Below are 16,000 nucleotides of genomic sequence, written 5' to 3' on the forward strand. Positions count from 1 at the left end.
TCACACCTTTATTGGTCTGAAGTTCTAGCTTAATGCTTCTGTGTTTTTGTTTTTCATGTTTTGGTGTTTGGTTTTGTGGGTTTTTTTTCCCCATTATTTTGTTCCTCAATTTCCTGCTTTCTGCCTCTAGGCCTATTTTTTTATAAAGTTATTGCCTGGCTTGTAGCCCAATCAAGACAGGCTGAGAATTTGGACAGGCGGGAGAATGAAAAACATGATACCATCAGCACTTGGGTTGGCTTTTGTTCCTACAGTTCCTGTTCCTGCAGAACTACAATTCCTGCACTGATTTGTCAAGATTTGAAGCTGACTGATGGAATTGCTGTATGTAATTTGGTAATAGGCAAATGTCACATCAGAAGAAGGGGTGGAACACTGCAGTATGAGAGCTAACAGTGGGAAGACTTCACGTATGCTTTCACTGTAGCTACACAGCAATGCAATGGGTCGTGTTTTATTAAGACTTTGCATGGTATGGATTGTTATTCTGAAATAGCCAGAAGGAAAGGAGCTGCTTTCTTCTGACTGGATTCTTTTGTGTTAATCTTCTGTGGAAACCTTAAGCAGCTTTTATTCACCTGGTTCAGATAAGAAGGAGTCCTCCCTTACAATCTTCCTTTTTTCACAGATGAAGGGGATGATATTGATGGGTCCACACAGGGGCCAGCAAAAGATGTCCAAATTTCAACCGATTCAAGTAAGTACAGTTACAGTAAGTGGTAAATTTTCACCTATTGTGGTCTTTAACTCATTTAATCTTAATTGATTTTACTTTATGAAAAACATCAAACAGTGATACTTGTAGTGCCAGGTATCAGCTCGAGGTCCAGCACACATCCAGGGCTCCTGCCATCTCATCTCTCATCTCTGCTTTCCACTGGCAGATTACCAGAAGTGACAATCTGTTCATTACCCTGTCAAATCAGCCACAAAATTTAGTTCCCCTGAATTTCCTTTCTGCTCTTCTGTACTTCAGCACTAAGTTACTTCTGAAAAGGAATAAGTCCCAGCTAGCCATCTCACTCAACGTGGTAACCAACTAAGGAAGGAATAGTGTTAAAAATCCAGACAAAGGAAAATAATTTGAAGGCCGGACATCGTAACTTTTCAAAACTTCTTCCTTGAAGGTAGCTGGATCTGAATCTTACTGAAGATACCAGGTGAATTTATAGCTTTGATCAGGCATGGTGTACTAGAAATGAACGTATTCCCCTGCAGCAGGATTGAGCCAGGCTGGCACCTTTCAGTGCATTTTGTAAATGCATTAATTCTGATATTTTCTGGGCTTAGTATTAGTCAAAACTTTACTTTTCAGATGCTGAAGCCAGCCGTGATTTAAGGGGCAGCCCAGTCCCAGTGTTATTAGCAGTAAGCAGAAAAGCATGATACTTGTTACCTGGTGCAGCTGCCTGGGTTGCTGTAGAAATTCAAAATCAACAAACAGGGTTGTATCCTCTTTTTTCTTTTTTGGTTTATTTGTTTGTTTAAAGCTCTTTCACAGGTAATGTGCTACATTTGGAAGTGTTGTTTGGATTAAAAAAATTAAGTTAACTCAGTTATGGCTCAGTGATCTCAAGTATGCTTTTATTTCAGTGTTTGAAGCTGCAATCTCTTAATGACTAATAAGTAAGAGAGCATGGTTGGCCTTCAGCATTGCATTGGTTTAACCCTGATGTCCAGCTGAACTGGATATAACCTTGATTATGTCTTTTGGTTCAAGTATCCTCTATGGGCTGGAGAATGCAGCAACAGATGGTACATTTGCCTTGAAAATGATAAGAATCATTCCTTATGTTTAAATATGATAGTTCTCTTAAAGGAAACCACTTCTAAATGCGTTTTCATAACAAAGACACCAGCATAGATCCTAATCTCTTTGCTGGGATTTAGAAAGTAGAATCATTCCATCCCTGTTGAGCTATCTCCTTAAAGAATTTGGGAATAAAAGATGAAACGTTTGAAAGCTTCCATTCAGTTGTGCTAGAGGCCTCCAAATCTGATGCCCCCACAGAGTTGAGGCTGCTGCAGCTTCATGTTTCCAGGTTTCTCAGTGTATCCCCAAGATACACCGCCAAGTTCTCTAGCAGTTGGCCTGGACCCTCTCCAGTGGTTGTCATCTCCAGGTGCCTTATCTACTGAGACACTTGCACACATGCCTCCCAGGCTGCTCACTCTGCAGGCAGTAGGTCCTGCTTGATGCTTGGAGGTGGTTTGCAGACCCATTCTCGGGTTTTGGGTACTGTGGACATGTGGGTGACAGTGACCTGCAGACCCACTCAGTTGCTGTTTTCAAAAACATGTATGAACGCATGCGTACAGAAGAGCATAACACCTAGCTCCATAACACCAAAAGTGAGAAAGAGCCTTTAATGAGAAGACAGGACAGAACGTGCTGATCCAGGTGCAGGCTATGAAGAGCACCCATCTGCAGCTTCTTGATGTGTGACCAGCACCTTTTATCTCCTTATCCCTCTAGTTTCCCATGCTTGTTCCTCCCCACATCACTTCGGTCCCTCTTTTCTCCTCAAGGGGTCCATCCCCTGAGTGTTTCTTACACAGCCCCATAGTGCTCTTCCCATGCATCCAGTTGGAGACCTCCACACCCATAGGCAGTGATCTCAACTGGTGAGGTGACCCACATTGCTTCTCCTGCAGACTGTGGGGCTGACACCTTTGTGTCAGGGTGTAGGGATTGCCTTCTCTGTTAACTTCTCTGACAAAATTGTTGGGGTTTGCCTGCCTGCCATTGTGCATGCGGGGAGTCAAAGCCAATCAGCTGAAATACCAAACGGCCATGGTCATTGTGTGCTGGACCTTCTCTGCTTGTTCCTAGACAACACACAACAAGAACTGTGCAATATGAATCTGGAGTGAGCCATCCGTTAGTTTCTGTGTGTCGACACAGTGTGTTTTGCAGGTTTAGGAATGTTACCATGCTGTCTTCCAGGAGTGTCTGAACTGATTATGTTCTGCCAAATGGTTGCTTTTCTTAATTCCAGCTTTCCATGTTCTGCAGATAGCTATTTTTCAAAAGCACTGCAAATGAGATTGTATTGATAGTACTGGCCTGCAAAGGCATGCTCTTTCCGTAGAAAAGAAACCAGTGGGAAAAGGTGCAAAGTCTTTATATTAATACTAGAAGAAAATTTGAATTAGTGGCTTGCTGTCTGCTATGTTTCTTAGCTCTTGTAGTAGGATAATTGATAATATTTTAAGTCAATCATGAAACTTAGATACTGAAACCAAAAGCATACCAAGGTTTCAACCTCAGATGTGTGCTGTCAGGCTCAAGAAGCCTGAGGCAAGCTTTAAACTCATTCACCTTATTTCATGGTAATATGAAGACATAGCGAGGGAAAATATAATAATGTAATAATAATAATAATAATAATAAAAAGCAGCAGTGGCTTGTTGTATACATGCAAGAAATTGAACCCAGAGGAGCCACCTCAGAAGCTCCTGACATGAAAAATGAGTCGTTACAGGCTCTTAGGCTTGTGTCAATGTGCAGGGATCTGGGAATGTGGAAGGACATCAGATTCTGCCGTGGTTGCTTCCCAGTAATCAATAAAACACTGAGGACACTTGAATTCCATATAGTAAGGCCTCAACAGCTTTTATTTACTTTAAAGCTTAGCCACTATAGGTACTGCATGATTGATGATGTTTTTCCATCTCCTCTATGTTTGATGGTACTTCAGGAGGTATTAACTTACAAGTTGAAATGCTGTACATGATGTCACGGTGAAAACTTTTCTTCCTCAAGTTAGTTTTCCTTAATCTGCATTTGAAGATTTTCTGAAGTACTGGCTTGAATGCTGGAAAAGGTTGTGTGTGTTGATTTCCTTGGCTGAATTGCCTGTAACTGCTTGGAAAAGAAAAACAAGTCTTCTGAAAAATCATGTGCTACATTTGTTTTGTTTCACTTTTCCACGACAGTGCTTATCTTTCTTTCCTCTTCTTCCCTCAGCCCTCTTTGTCTGCCTTTTCTGAGACTTCTGAGTGTTGTGTTTTCTTTTGGTAAGCTGTCTGTCACTAGCATCTCCCAGTTCCCCTCCCTCCCCAGTAACAACATTTGCTCCCCAGCTTTGCTGCCTGTTTGGTTTGGTTCTCCCTCAGTCACCCTGTCCCCCTCTTGCTCAGTGTGTTTTCCTCTCACCATTGATGTCTCTTACTGACTGGTGGTCAAAACATTTACTACTGTAGATACCTTTTTTAGGGAGGTCAAGCTTTTTTTTTCTAAACACACTTCCTGAAAATTTAAAGAGGTTTTCTGGCAAGTATCTTCAAGAGGGAATATTGTAGAATCTCCCTGTGTCATCATTACCAGAAGGGTATGGAGAGAACACTAGCTGATGTTACTACCTGTCTTAAGGGACCTTGTGACAAGGCTTGTCTGAAGATCTTAGTGCTATTTCTCCCTCTTTTTGTCTTTCTTTTTTTCTCTTTTTTTTTTTGTGTCAGTCATTTGATAGTGTTCCAAAGTGGGATGCAATGTTCTGTTATTAGTTTTAGCCAAGACACTGACTTACTGCTTGTTAATGTCTTCTCCCAAACCTACTGACAGAGCAGAGGAAGCCTTTGCTGTAGTTCTCATGCAGGAATACGCTGTTTTCAGCAGTGACCAAGGGCAGCACATGTGGGTGTTCAAAGATTTTTCCTCTCAAGATGCTTAGCAAAATGTGCAGCTGCCATAAAAAAGGCCATTGGGCTCTGCTAAAACAACTTCCAGTATCTGTCCCATGTTCTGCTGACATCCACTTTAAATGCGCTGGGAGCCCTAAAGCAGTGGAAGAGGAAGACAAGTGAAACCAGCAGAAGTGTTGATATGTACAGCTGTGACTGGAGAAGTTCTAAAAACCTTCCTGGAGGAAACGGGTAAGCAGTTGGCTGCGGACATGAAAGAGTGTCTGTCACACAGCTCTGCGATCCAGACCTGCTGTGAAACTGTCTGAGCTGATCATGAAAACTGGCTCAGGGAAGCGGCAAGCCTGTTGGTGGCTTTCTTGGAGAAGCATCCAGAAAAAGAAAGAATCAGTGTTCTGTAGTGTCTTGTGAAGCCAAATAAAATGAAAAATAATAAACAAAAACAGGTCTCATACCTGTTTTACTGCTGCCTCAAAGGCTCAGAGTGGAAATAATGAAACAGCCCGAAATTCACATGCGATGGGTGTTGCATGAGAGCAGAAGGCATGCAGACAGCACATGCTTTGTTTGGAGGGATGGATCTTGATAAGCTAGAATTTCTCTCTTTTCAGATTAAGTTCCACCAATACATTTGATATTAAGCCTGCATTTTTCTTGAAGGGCAAAAACTCTGCCATCTTCAGCTCTCTGCCATGAGCCACACGTCAGCCTTTTCAGAGGCTGTCCCCTCTGTGGGGACTTTTTTAAGTCACGGGATACGAGTCATGAAATGCTATTTATCTTTTTTCCAGTACCTCGGCCTTATAAAACTAGTTTCATGATTTGGTAAGTTATGCCTGGAGTTGACCTTGTAGTTGTCTTCCCCTTGAGAAGGCTAATCACAAAGAGCAGTCTTTTCTTTTCAGCTGAGAGTTCTGGCTGAGTTGAAGATGATGCTCTGTTTTCCACAGTGAGCAAACCTGTGGAACACGGCTGCTTACTGGGGCTAGTCCATAATAATAATAGGTAATAATAAATAATATGTTTTTCAGAGAAAAGACATTGTATTGTTAGTTTAGTGCATTTGGAAAAACATGAAAGTTCTAAAGCAAAAGTGTTTTTCAGTGAAATATTAATAAGTTAGGCAGTAACTCCTTGAAATTATAACATTTCAATGCATTTGTTCATTATTAGCAATATTAGCATTAGCAATAATTTTTTAGTACTAAAAGGTGAGACATGCACCTCACTTACATAATTTTATCATTCTCTTTAACTTCACATTTGGAGCAGGAGAGTGAAAGAGCGTTATTTAATGATAGCAATGATTATAGTTGGTCTTCTTGTCCAGGGTTAGTTTGATGTATACAGACTCACAGAAGACACCCCAGTAACAGTCACGACGTGGATTTGCACTCGAATTAGTAGAGAAATGTTTTTCCAGGTGACTGTGGTCAAATAAGAAGCTGTTCAGCTTTTTGTTTGTCCCCAGAAGCCCATCTAGAAGAAAGCCAGCTTTCCTCAGTTTGTAGTAAAAGTGACCCCAGTGAGGAGGACAGTGAAAAAGAAGTTAGAGGTGGGTTTTTTGTCCTCATAAATAGAAGTTGTTCTATATGATAAGTAACTGTATTGTAGGAAAGCAGGGTTGAGCATACTGCAGAGCTGCAGTGAGGGGAACATACTTGAGATCCAAATTCTTCCTTGCAAGTCAGTTTGAGTCAAGACAGCCCTGTGCAATGTTTGTCTGATCTGACGAAGTGGAAAGCTCATAAAAACCTCCAGATAAAATTACTGAGGATTTTGTCAGGACGTATCTTACAAGGAGACTACAAAGGCAGATTGAATGAAAACAAGTACGAAAACTTGGATGTCTGTTTTTATTCTCAGATGGTTGTCTACCATCTGGACTGCTAAAGAAAACAGTAGAGATCTTGATGGTGTTATGAAAGGTCATGCTCAGAACATTGGTTGTGCTTCAGTAACATGTTTGTTGTGTTTTCTCAAGTCGTGTTAACCCGAGATCAGGTCACCCGGGACACAGTGTCTTCTGGTTACAATCTGTCCATGCTGCAGTAACCATGCAGATCACTGTGGCAGATATCTGTTTCTAAAATAATCGCACTCTTTCTGACATTAATCCAGCAGCTTTAAAACGAGTAGGTCGTTTTTTTCGCTATTAAAAAGTTGTGAACATCTGTTACCATGTCAGTGCAGTGGCAGTAGACTTATAAGGATGGTTCAGAAGTGAGAGTCGATAGTGCTTACATGTGCCCATGCTGTGACCGGAAAACAAAGAATGATGTCCAGTGTCCAGTTGGGTTTTGAATATCCTCAAGAGCAGGGACACACAGCCTCCCCAGGCAGCGTGTTCCAGTGTTCCACCAATCTCACAGTGCATTTCAACCTAAGAAAAAATGTTTGCAGTTTCTGTCTATGGCCTCTTCTCTGCTCACACCGACACTCCGGTGTTACAAACTTGAACGTGTGGATAAGACTCCCTGAGCATTCATTCTCCACTGAGGACACGCACAGCCTCTCCTCGTATGAGAGATACTTTTGTTCCTCTGCCCCTTCATCATTTGTATGAGTCATTCCTGCTCTTGGTACAGTACATGTCCTTCTTGTCCTGAAGACCACAGGACTGGAGTGAAGTCCTCCAGATGAGGTTTTGACAAGGCTAAGCAAAGGCAGACTGACCTCTGTCAGTCTGATAACCATCTTTGTCAGTGGGATTTTTCTTTCAGGGTGAGAATCTTGTTTAAAACATGCTGTTATCAAACATAAAGTTGGAAGAACCTTTTGTTCTCAGTGTTTGCTTTCGATGGGAGTCACAGAGTACACATGGAAACATCCTGCAACCTTTGTTTGATGTCCTGTGAGTCAGGATGTTCCAACATGTCTATTAGACACAGTGTATGTGAATGCTATCAGGGCATCAGTGAAGCATTCTGGCAAAGCAGTAATTTGCTGCAGTCTTTACTAAGAGGCCCTCACTGCAGCACAGAGAAACACAGCAGTGGATTTCTGCCCAGGATTCTTGCTTGCTTCTTCCAGCCACCACCTAGCAATGAGCTGTTGTTATTTTGCTTAACTTGCTTCTCCAGCTCTCCTTTTTCACCACTGAACATAGTTCAACAGTGTAGCTCTTCACACCTGCACGCCAGTACTAATTCAGAACATGAGGTTTTCAGTATCATGAAACATTTCCAAGCTGAAAGATGAACTGCACTCCACGTCAGTACAACTCCATCACAGCGCGCATTAACAGGCTGCACGACGAACCAGCCGTGTGGCTTTGTGTCCAGCCTCTGAGCGCTTCAGATCTGCAAGTCATCAGCTCCTACCAGCTGTACTGCTTCATGGTGAGCGCAGCGCAGCTCCATTACGAGATCAGCTCTGTCACACTACTGCACACAGAGGGACTTCTGTCACCAGCTCTGCTGTCAACTCTCAGGCTCGCTCGCTTTCTGAGCTGCTCAGGAGCTGCCTGTTCTCTTACAACTTGACCACGCTTTACTGCTGCTTCCAAAAGACTCACAGACATAAGACAAAAATTTGGTGCTACGGTGGACTTTGGCAGAGCAGGGCCTACCTCAGCTTTGTGGGAAGATCAGTCTGCACCCCTTAATGCTTCACCCCTTCAGAGGCATCTGCTGACAGCCTGCGCCCCGTGCTCTGAGCAGGGCCTTCGTAAGGCTGCCGTGACACGCAGCACAGCCAAGTGCTCTAGTGCTCCAGTTGCTTCAGCTTTCTTCTCATTTTCGTGCCGTTCCTCTGCTTTCTCATGTCACCTGGACCAGCTATTTCAGTCTTCCTTCAGAGGGATGCTGTCTGACGTGGCAGTGCTGTGGGAGCTGTTTGGAAGGTGATGGTTTGGTGTTGTTTTTCACACTGTTGAGCTGGTCAATAACAAAGGCAGTCATGAATGGTAAGAATGAAAGCGCGATGAGATAAGCACTGTGGTCTCTTAACCAAAACCCAGATACATTTTCTGTTACTTAAAATACTCTTCTGTATTTTGTGCATAATTGTACACCTGTTCTAAACGCGCGTCGACGGAACAAAGAAGTTCAGGCTTGTAAGATGTGATGAAAAAGCAATTAGCTGGGTTAAAAGCTGGTTTTGAATAGTTTCGTTGTATGATTCCTGTGCAGGTAGCTTTGTGATTTGAGGGGTGCCTTATTGAAATACAATAATTGTTTTCATTCAGGTAAACAAACGTTAAAGATATTTGATGGGAGTGATGCAGTGAAACGCAATCAATTTCGACTGATTTCAGTTCCAAGGATTGCAAAAAATGAAGAAGTTGTGGTAAGATACCCAGTGAAGGTCTATACTGCAGTGCCATGAAGGAGCAAATAATTTATATATTGCAATATTCAAAGGCATAATATTGTACAAATGTACCTCAACAGCAAAATCTCTAAGTGGTCTAGAATATTTTAATGTAATTTGGTTTCTTCATGTAATTATTGTAAAACATCTGTAGATATTGTCTAGATGTCTGTTGCATAATGAGTCCTACAGCATACGCAGCAGAAAATCTCTTGTTAAGCAGTCTTTCTCCTTCCTGTTACAAAGTCTGATTTTACTAATGTGAGCTGGATGTATTCAGGATATATGTACAGTGTACGAGATAATCAGCTCCTTAGATCTCATTCCTCTTCTGTAGTTTGGAAGTCACTAGTTGTTTGAAGTTGATGCTGCATAGCCACCACCATTGCACTTTCAACACTGACATCTGTTGCTTGATGGTGAAAGTAGTGAATTACTGATGGCATAATGACCACTGTGCAGCTGTTTCAGTGTTCTTTATTGGGTGGAAAGATGACTCTGCTCAGCCACGTGTTCTTGATTTATAGCTAAGCAGAGATCCCATGCTGTGCAGAGCATAGCCCAGGGGGTGTATGGGGAGTTGCACCGTTGAAGGATGAGGACTCCCAGGTCATAAAGCAATTGTCGTGGGAGTCTGTAGAATGCATTGCCCCAGAATTACTGAAGGTTAAAGCTCATTGGAATTGTTATCTTGATAGTGTGCTTAAAGTGAGTGGGAGTTTTGAAAATCACTTTTAACATTCTACATCAATAGTCTCCTCGGGAAATTTCACAGCAGGCTGGAAGCACTTTTATTTAGGATTGCTACTTTTAAGCACATTTTGTCAGGCTGCTGCATATAATTCTAGATTAGATTACTGCCAGTTTTCCTAAAAGACTTACTGGGCTGTGTTCACTGCAGAGTGTGTGTGCAAAATGCAGTGTAACTTACCATCTTCCTTGTGGAGTAAATTTTGCCTGCACTGCACCTGCTTATTGGTGCTGAATTTTGCTTTTAAGCATGGAGTTTAAGTGACTGCCACTTGAGAAAAGTACTGTGCTCAGGTCGGTGCTTTCCACTGATTCCTTCCCTCTGGTAACTCAGTTTTTCTTTTGATTTCTCCCACGGAAATTTGTTTTCAAAACTTTGTTGTTGTTTTTCCCTATTGTTCTGTGCTTAAAACGCGTTGTAATTCTGCAAGCAGGGTATTCATGAACATCAGTGGCGATATGAGTATTACTGTGCCATTTCATGGATACGATAATTTATCTTTCTGTGCTGTAGGAAGCTGCTTTGAGAGCATACTATATAAATGATGACCAGCAGGAGTATGAGCTGCAGACCTTTACGCAGCAGGCACTGCTGTCTGATGACATTATCAACAGGAATGATGCTGCAGAAGACAGCAACTTGGGCTTAGTATTCCGAGAATCTGTTCCCGAAGCCTGGATTATTAGAGCCAAACCAAAGGATGAGGAGGTGATCAGAATTTATCCCGCCTGGCTGTGGTGAGTGCTTATTACTCTGAAGTTGCCTTCCTTAGCTACGTTTGTCCTCTGCAGTTGCACAGCAAGTTTCAGTCATCGAGATCTCATTAGTGTAACAGACAGTGTCGTTTTTTCTTTTGTACCGAAGGATTCTCTTGCTTACTTTTCTGAAAAAGAAGTATACACAGTATTCATTTCAGTGCATGAAAACCTGCTCGTGGGTTCTTTTAGATGCACAGAACACGTTATGTTCAGTTCTGTTGCTGTGCATTTCACCAAGGCGATGGAACTTTACCTTAAGTGCGTCTGCAAACAAATGAGGACAGACACACAGTGTTTGACAGCTTGATGTTCTTGTGTAAGAAGTGTTAATTACAAAGAATTTAGTACAGCTTCTCATGTGAGAACAGGAGGAAAAATTAAAGGCAAAATGTCTGTTCCATTTACCTCTGACACTGTACATTTTAAGCATTTTTAGCAGCGAAGACTAGCTGATAACCTATTTATTAAAAGCAGTGAAATAAGATGTAAACATTTGCTCATTTTAATACTGCAACTACATTGCCAAACTTCACCTGGGACCTTCGTTTAGTTCTGTGTATAGGAACAGATTCATTTGCAGTGCTACAATTTTAAAGACTGGTTAAAGTGTGTGCATGTCTAATGTGGCTGATCCTGAATTTGACTAAAGAACATTTTCATTTAAAGCAAATCTCTAACTAATTCATAGCAAATTTGCCATTTAGTTAAAAGAAGGGTGTGCAATTAGGTGAAATTGTTGTCCTGAGAAGTGTAAGTATTGCTTTTTTCTTTCCAGGGAGGGAATGGCATACATTTCTCTTCGAGTAAATAAGAATAGCACTACACAGACTGTGATCAAAGAAGCTCTGCCATTACTTGGAAGGCAGGTAAATACGAGATAATAAACACGTCTCTGTGTCACCTGGGTGACCTTCACGTGGGCTGTACATGTTTTCCTCAGAGAAGGATTCTTATTGCTCCATTTGCTGTTAATGTTGATATTGTTAGTGCTTCCTAGGCAATCCTCTGTGGATCTTTCAGTCTTTCAGAGGTGGACCTAGTTGCTCTATGCTGAAAGTTAACGTCAATCTTCCCCAGTCAAACAAATCTACCCGTAACACAAGTTTTGATGTATGCAGTGCACTTTCTCTGACTGCATATGTCTTTAAATACTTAAAATACAGGTCTATATAAATACACTGCTTATCTTGCTGGGGAATTTCAGCGATCATTGCGAAGACAGTCGTGTTTGTCTCTGACTCTGCAAAGAATCACCTCAAGGCTGAATGGCCACAAGGCTTACCATCTGCGTTCCTTCCAGCCTCGATGCAAAATGGTTGCGTGCATCTTGTATCCCTTGAAGGCACACGTTGTCCACACAGTATGATCTCTTTTCAGCCTTCCTGTTTTACGGTTGGTGCCGAGGCAGTACAGCTTTAGTGAAACATGTTGGTAGAACTTGTAAGTGTGCCAAAGCACTGTCAGTCTGAATCAAACACACAGCTGTGGAGACACGAATCTGTAGTGTGTGCATTGTATTCAGCAGTTTGTGAGCTCAGCAGCCATCAGCACGCTTCCTCTGCTGCAGGGAACAGCCGTGCTCACAGAGGGCAACCATCATCTTCTGCATTCAGTTCCTCACAGGGCACTTTGAGGCATGCACATGGCTGGCTGTTGGGAGCTGGTGGTATAGTGGTAGACCTCTGTCTTTGTGTACATGCTGTGAAGTACGTGGCAGCACTTGTTTTGCATCACAGGATGATCCTAGGATTTGTTTGTAGTGGTTGTAGTGGTCACGTAAGAACGGATTCTTTCCATCAGTGCCGATGGAGTGCTGCAAGAGATGAAGGCTGAGGAGCCTGCTTTTGCCAAGCCTGGTGCCTGGCTGATCTTCTCAAAGAGCAGGTTCATTCCTTGTCCTGCACGCTTGCTCTGGACATACACTGTGGATATAGCCTAGCAGGGCTGCTGGTCGCTGAGCCAGTAGTGTTAGCAGTGCCTTGTGGGTGTTCTTTCTCTATAGGGCTGTTAGAATGCCCGTGTAGTCAAGAACGCAGCAGCTTGACAGCGTGTGCGAGAGACTGCTGAATCAGAAGGACTATCTTAGGGATGGTTTTAATTGAGATTGATCTTAAAATGTTTAATTTTCCATTCTTTGTGTGCGCTGTGGATAACATAATGTGTAAGTACCAAGCAAAACTGTATCGTGTTTGGAAACTGTTTTTGTATTTTTTGTATGCTCCATCTTTTGGCAGACGGGGTGCCTCCAGAATTTCAAGCTGGTTGAAGTGCTGATGGGCAGTAAGCAAGGTAAGTGAAGGAGCACTGACCAAAGGCACATCTGTACGTGATCTTGAAGCACTTATTTTAACACAGTCACAGTTAGTTAATTTTTTTAAATACCTACCTTCATAAATGAAACTTCACCATCACGTTGGAATGCTTGTTTGGAAGTGATGGTGATTATTTTCAGTCATGCATGTCCTGTGGGCATACAGTTCCCTCCTGTTTCTCCATCATCATGCAGAGATTAATTACTGGCTTCTGATGGATGTTAATATTTTGAACTTTGTCTTGGGAAGCTAACTTTAACTGACATAAATGTCCTAACTGCAGTTATATAGGAAAAATTATGTGTAACATTTATTTTGCTCCCTTCCTTCTCTTTTGTCTTGGCGCTTGCCCTCAGATGAGACCAGATTCAAGTCCTGAAGTAGTTCAAAGGACACTTTTTTTTGAGGTTCTTTTGGTCAGTCCAAGGAGTATCTGTGTGCCTTATGAAATACTGAAATGCAGTATAAGCATTGCTCAACAAGCCTGTGAGCCTGCAGATATTATGCAGATTTGCACCTGTTTGTGCTGCATTCCTTTATTTGTAAGGTGTCACGGAGAGAGATATAAAGCCAGTGAAGTGTATAAAGAAGTAACTAAATAATAAAGCAATGACGTGCCAATGAAGAGTCCAGCAGTGTGCCCTCACAGCCCAGAAAGCCAGCCATACCCTGGGCTGCATCAAAAGAAGTGTGGCAAGCAGGGCGAGGGAGGAGATCCTGACCCTCTGCTTTGCATTGGTGAGAGCTCACCTGGAGCATTGCGTGGGGAGTCCTCAGAACAGGGGAGATACAAACCTGCTGGAGCACATCCAGAGAAGGGCCACAGAAACGACCCACGGAATGGAACAGCTCCTCTCTGAGGGCAGACTGAGAGCTGGGGCTGTGCAGCATGGAGAAATAAAGGCTGTGAGGTGACCCGAGAGCAGCCCGTCAGTATCTAAAGGGGAGCTACAGGAAAGAAGGGAACAGACTCTTTAGAAGGGTCTGCGGTGATAGGACAGGGGGAAATGGTTTCAAGCTAAAGGAGATTTACCTTGGGTATAAGGAGGAAGCTTTTTCCAGTAAGGGTGGTGAAGCACTGGCACAGGTTGCCCAGAGGTGTAGTGAATGCCCATAACTGGAGACATTCAAAGTCAGGCTGGATGGGGCTCTGAGCACCTGATTGAGCTGTGGATGTACGCTGCAGGGGAGTTGGACGGGGGGACCTTTAAAAGTCTTCTTCAACTCTAAGGATTCTGTGATTATAAGTGGTGTAAAGATATTCTGCCTGTCCCCGAATAAATATCACTGTGATTCAAGTACTGAACTACAGCTTCACCTTCTTTTTTTCATTAGCTTTTTCAGTTAATTCAGTTCTATAAAGTTATTGTAGCCTTGTGAATCTTGGTTAGTTTCCGGTGCTCTGTTTTAAATCATCATATCATCATCATCAGCTTATCTGAGGACCACCTATGATTCGGTGATACAGCTTTGCTTCAGTTGGAAGTTGTTGAAATTGTTCTAATGTTTCAGTAGAGTATGGAAGTTGGTTGTTCTCAGGAATTGCTGGCTAGTTGTCAGGAAATGTAGTTTTAAAGTCTTCCAGTGTCTAGCAGTTGGCTTCGTAACAGAGGATCGCTTGTCTTTTGCATGCCTTCAGAGACAAAGGTGTCTAAGAGCTGTGAACAAATTCAGTACCTTCATGGTTTGTCTCTGGACAAGAGTGGCTCAGGTCTGTGTATTCCTTGATGTTAGGTGTACGCCGTGTTCTGAATGTTCCCTCAAATTTTGGTGATGTATTTGTGTGTTTAAATTGAGCCTGATGTTAACCTGACCAGTGTTCTTTCTGTCTCTAGTTCAGCGCATGGTGTTGGACAATCAGGAGCTGATTCTACACAGACTTGAAGACATAAGAAAGGTATATCTGAAAGAGAAGAAAAATCCCTCTTTTATAGCAACTGGGGTGTCCCCTTTGTTACAGAAGAAAAATAGTGCTGAGTTACTGTCCCACATGGCTCATCTGTAGAGAAGCCAAACGCTTGGACTAAAGTTTGTTGCTGTTTATGATCCATCTGTAGAGGCTGTGTCACTAAGTGCAGAAGAATCTGGAATTTTGTTGCCTGCTCACAAAATTTCATGTCATTCATATGTATATATTTTTTACTTTGGCAGATTTCAGTACGCCAGATGAATCAAACAAGGTTTTACATAGTGGAGAACAGTAAAGCCGCTGTACAAGTAAATATGTTTGTTGGTGGGCTCCCACCTCTGCTTTCTCCTGAAGAGTACATGAATATTCTCAAGGATGAATTAGCTATCAAAAGTAAGTAAACAGCTGTGATCTGAGATCTGCTCCCCGTTATACACAAAGCTTTTTTGTGAAGTAGTGTCTGTTGCTCCTTACTGTTTTTCTTTGTACCTTGTGATTCTGTTACAAAAATCTGTCTGCCAGCTACCCTGAAGGGAGCTTTTTACTTACATTAGCATGCTGATGGCTGCACAAAAGATCTGACAGCTCATTATTCAAAGGATGATTGCTACATGACTTGAGTTATATGTGACTGTACCAGGTTTTTTTTTAGTGAAAATACCATTTTTTAGAAGTTGACCAAATATACCTTACACTTTGCAAATTATAGCAGTGCAGTTTAATTCTTCATGCGTAGATGTTCCTTAGCAGTATTGACTGATTTTTTTGCATGAGCTGTCCTCCATATTCTCCATGCCCTTTGTCCCTGGTGACAGAGAAACGTGAGCTCTGTGTGTGCACGTACAGGCGAGCACCCAGTGAAAAGAATCTGTTTTCCCTTTTCAAAGCAGTGCAATTAATTTTGCTCTGTCAACCGTGCATTCTGTAAACAGTATCAGGAAAATATCAAGCTTCTTGTTTCAGGAAAAGAAGCGTTTTTCCCAATTTTTTATGTAACTTCAGGAGGAGTTAAACTAAATGCCTGGGATAATACATACCCATCTTTTATGAAAATCAGTTTAGCTTTTCTAAGTAGCAAAGTAAACTTAGCAGAGGGAAAGTGTTAGCTGGAGATTCCCTACGTATTTGTATAACTTTTAGTATTTATTTATATTGTATTTGTGTAACTTTTAAAAATATTTTAAATATTTACTCTAAATGTACCCGAGGTTTTATGTGTTTATATTTTTGCCCTTTGCAGCAAACGTAGTATCTCTGAGTCATGTTTATCAAGCACAAGGTAAGCATTAAGATTTTAAGTATTGCAAAC

The 16,000-nt window shown here is 42.0% G+C and overlaps 1 protein-coding gene across 1 annotated transcript in view; it reads left to right on the forward strand.

Annotated features, from left to right (window-relative positions):
• Positions 1–16,000, forward strand: part of DGKQ (diacylglycerol kinase theta) — an 83,670-nt gene that overhangs the window by 39,951 nt on the left and 27,719 nt on the right. Inside the window, 8 exon segments of the mRNA XM_048932085.1 lie at positions 629–697; positions 8,837–8,937; positions 10,226–10,449; positions 11,246–11,336; positions 12,705–12,759; positions 14,618–14,679; positions 14,934–15,084; positions 15,932–15,970. Of these exon segments, the coding sequence (XP_048788042.1) occupies positions 629–697; positions 8,837–8,937; positions 10,226–10,449; positions 11,246–11,336; positions 12,705–12,759; positions 14,618–14,679; positions 14,934–15,084; positions 15,932–15,970 (792 nt within the window).

This window comes from Lagopus muta, chromosome Z (genome assembly GCF_023343835.1).
Source record: "Lagopus muta isolate bLagMut1 chromosome Z, bLagMut1 primary, whole genome shotgun sequence".
Lineage (NCBI taxonomy): Eukaryota > Metazoa > Chordata > Aves > Galliformes > Phasianidae > Lagopus > Lagopus muta.